This window comes from Haemaphysalis longicornis, unplaced genomic scaffold, assembly GCF_048455015.1.
Source record: "Haemaphysalis longicornis isolate Haplotype H1 unplaced genomic scaffold, Haemaphysalis longicornis Haplotype H1 scaffold_3, whole genome shotgun sequence".
Classification (NCBI taxonomy): Eukaryota; Metazoa; Arthropoda; class Arachnida; order Ixodida; family Ixodidae; genus Haemaphysalis; species Haemaphysalis longicornis.
The window spans coordinates 15,578,302-15,581,955 of record NW_027526335.1 but is presented as its reverse complement, the minus strand read 5'-3'; the positions used below and the strand labels follow the sequence as shown (position 1 = coordinate 15,581,955).

Here is a 3,654-nt window from a genome sequence, read left to right as displayed (position 1 = left end):
AGAATCCCTAAGTTCAATGTCAGGAATAGGTGTACCATTGTCATGTAAGCGTCGTACGTGGGACAAACGGGGCGCTGCCTCAGTGATCGTCTTCGGGAGCACGCGTGCGATGTGGAAAACGCCACACGCAGCACGCTCGCTGCACACGTTGCGAAGTGCCCAAGCTGCTGGCCTTTGTTTGAGAAAAGCCACGCGCTGGCTCGATACCGGGACAAGTTGAGACGAGAGGTTAAAGAAGCCTACGAAAATGCAAACGTGGAAACAGTATTGCGTCAGTATATACTCCCTCTGTTTCCCTTACGTTGAAAGAGATTGACTTTCTTGGTAATAGTGGAAATAAGTAGGACACTTTGATACGCGGCGTGGTAGCTGCTGCAGATATGTTAGTAGAGCAGATTATTGTACCTTATAAAATTGATTGCACAATTTTTGTACTTTATTGCCTTTTATTGATTTTTTATTTCCTAGAGTCGGAAATCACGTGCCTTTCGTCTTTCGTTTGTTTCTATTTTTTGCCTGTTTAGTGGCAATAAACTGAGTTAGCAGCGTCGTCTTTGTATGCCCTTCCTGAAGTCCTGTTTCCCGCGCTGTTTGTAACTCAGTTTCCCATGTAATATTACCACAACGTGTATTTTCGTTCGAACAGTGTTACAATTCATTTACAGCACTATAGAAACGTTTTAATGTAGCTTTAACCTATGTCATGTTCACTGTTTCGGTTCCCTGAATTAATCTTGGATAGCAGTGCATGTGCGATTCCTTACGAAGTCCGGGCTGCGGCCCAAAACGTACGTTAAATAAACCCTTCGGTTATTGCTTGAATCGCGACCCCCTTCCGAGTGGGGCGCCCCAACGCGCCAGTTAGAGAACGGATGGACGGTACAGAAGTGTATCCTCGTGCTTTGCAGGTTCCGCCAGGGAACACGAGTTTCAGCGAAACTGCAGTAAGGCCTCTCCCTTTCTTTCTATTTTCTGACATTGTTAAAACTGGGAATACAGTTTGATAAGTATTACTTGTACAATATAATCACAAATGTTGTTTAAATATGATGCATTCAGAGCTTAATAGCACCAGTTGTGTTCTTGGCGCGTGTTTATACTTCACATTGGCGCTTTTAGCGGGAGTTTATCGACTCTGTTCCTTGATAGAGAGCCTGAGTCTCGCGCGGAAGCACTGCCTTTCCTACAGGTATGCATTCTCGGCGTGAAAACAAAAGAGGATTTGAACTTGGCACTACGCAGCGCCAGCTACTCCTTGTCGTGTTAATTATGAATTAAGAAGCAAGGTATTTACAATTACGCACAACATACAGAAATTCATACAAAAACTGTAAACAAACACAACTGCCCCTAGAGTTTACACTTTCCACAGTTGCACATAATTATGCAAGTAAGGACACGAAGCAGAGTTGCACACAATCGGTTACACAGGCCACAAATGTATACAGTATACAAAGTACACAGCGCACAAAATACACAATGTCGACACCGATACCTAAAAAGGACCTATCGAAAGTTGATCTATTGCAAATTCACTCACTCACTCACTCCCTCCCTCACTCACTCACTCACTCACTCACTCACTTACACTCACTCACTCACTCACTCCCTCCCTCACTCACTCACTCACTCACTCACTCACTCACTCACTCACTTACACTCACTCACTCACTCACTCAAAATTCGTCAAATTCAATGACGGCGCTCGTTAGTGCATACGCCATTTGTCTTTCAGTGTGAGTGGCGCTGATAACAGGTGGAAGCGTAATGTGCGCGCTTTGTACGAGACTTGCCGATCTGGCGCGCACCTGAGCGGCAACGGTCTGTGCGTTTCTTTGCTCGAGGTTGCGGCATCGAGAATGTCGTGCAGCCGAGGATACTGGGAGGAGAAGAGGCAGCGCCCCCTCATCGGTTTCCCTGGATGGTGAGTGGGGGAATAAGGGCCGCAAGAAGCGAAAGCCAGGTCTGACTTGTGGTCAAGTAAAGTGGAACTGAGAACACGCTTTCCCCTACCATTCTGTATAGGGAGCCCTACTGGAACTTAGGGACGCTCTTAAGTACGCTGGCAGCATGCGTGTGGCGTCAGACGGCAAAACATTATTTTTTTCAAGTGACAGAACCGATAAGAGAAGGCATTAAAAAAATTATGCGCAGTTGATCGGATGCACCACATTCTGTGGCCACATTCCGTGGCCATTTAACTGCGAACTCAGTAATTAGCCTAAAACTATAAAGCACTCTTTTATCCTTCGCCAGGATGCCGTCTATTTCTTGGACGTGCTGTGTCACATGACATGCGGTTCTGAAATGCGCACAAGCCCGGCACTTCCTGTGTGCACTTGGAGCCACCTAGTGGTCCACTTTGAAAACTCTTCCGCTGCGCTCTTCGGCAGCTGCTGAAGAGATCCCACTGGTCGATCTGTGTGGCCTTGAGCTAAGGTCGTTATTTCTGATGCTAACCACCTGGGTTCAAGCCTCAACCATTCTAAAAAATTTATTCCTTGATCCGCACGAGGGACTCGGTGGCTGCAGAGCAGGCAGTCATTTCTCTAGCCATGGTTGCCTTCACAAAAATCAAGACAATCATCAGCGACTCCAAGTCAGCGATTCAAATTTTCTCACGAGGACACATATCAAGGAGGTGTGGCACAATGGTAATTTCTGGTCTCCACCTCGAAAACAGGACAGGCAAGGTCAAGTTAATTGGGACCCCCGCCCACTCCGGTCTTGCAGGGAACGAGTCTGCGCACGAAGGCGCTCGAGGCTTTACCGGAGAGCGGACGGCACCTCCGATGCGGAACTCGTCCCCATGTCAGGCAGGGACAGGCTATTGTCATACAGTGACATTACCGGTCATTATCGTTTAGGCCGGGCCCGCTTCCCACCCGCGCACCCCATCCCTCGGTAAGCGGCATTTGGCGGTCTGGCGACTCCTACAGACCCACTCGTATCCAAACACACTAGCTATTGCTACCCAGGGCGCTACTTCCCTGAGTGTCACAGATGTCAGGAACGAGCGGACCTAGCGTGCATGTTATGGTATGTAGACAGGCGATCACTAATGGCCGCACAATCACTAACAGGGAGCAACGGGAGACCGTGCTGCTCAGCTCCTGCGAGGAAGGCAAACTCTGGGCCGTCCAGCTGGCTGAGGACGCTGCCAGAGCCCAAGGGCGCACGGCCGACGACTAAGCATCACAGTTGGCAAACTGAATAAGTTTACTCTCTCTCTCTCTCTCTCTCTCTCTCTCTCTCTCTCTCTCTCTCTCTCTCTCTCCTCTCTCTCTCTCTCTCTCATCTCTCTCTCTCTCTCTCTCTCTCCTCTCTCTCTCTCCTCTCTCTCTCTCTCTCTCTCTCTCTCATCTCTCTCTCTCTCTCTCTCTCTCTCTCTCTCTCTCTCTCTCTCAGCTCCTCTCTCTCGCTCTCTTTCCCTCTCCCCCACTCTCTCTCTCCCCCTCTCTCTCCCACCCTCTCTCTCTCTGACAATTCTTGAGATTTTTGTGTTTATAAAATTGTTCTCTGAAATTAATCACACGCACTGCTTTCATGAATAACGGTAATTTTTGTATTGTTAAGTCGGTTTATGTGCGAAACGCGACCTACAATCCTGTTCAATAACGTCCTGAATCGCGCATGAAGTGCCGAGCGCGTACC

At 48.4% G+C, this 3,654-nt stretch overlaps 1 protein-coding gene across 1 annotated transcript in view; it reads left to right on the top strand.

Annotated features, from left to right (window-relative positions):
* Positions 1 to 1,850: 1,850 nt before the first annotated feature.
* The window catches only part of LOC144174011 (transmembrane protease serine 9-like), a gene marked incomplete in the record, with an annotated part of 15,477 nt that continues 13,673 nt past the window's right edge, over positions 1,851 to 3,654 (top strand). Inside the window, 1 exon segment of the mRNA XM_077702414.1 lies at positions 1,851 to 1,924. Within this exon segment, the coding sequence (XP_077558540.1) occupies positions 1,922 to 1,924 (3 nt within the window).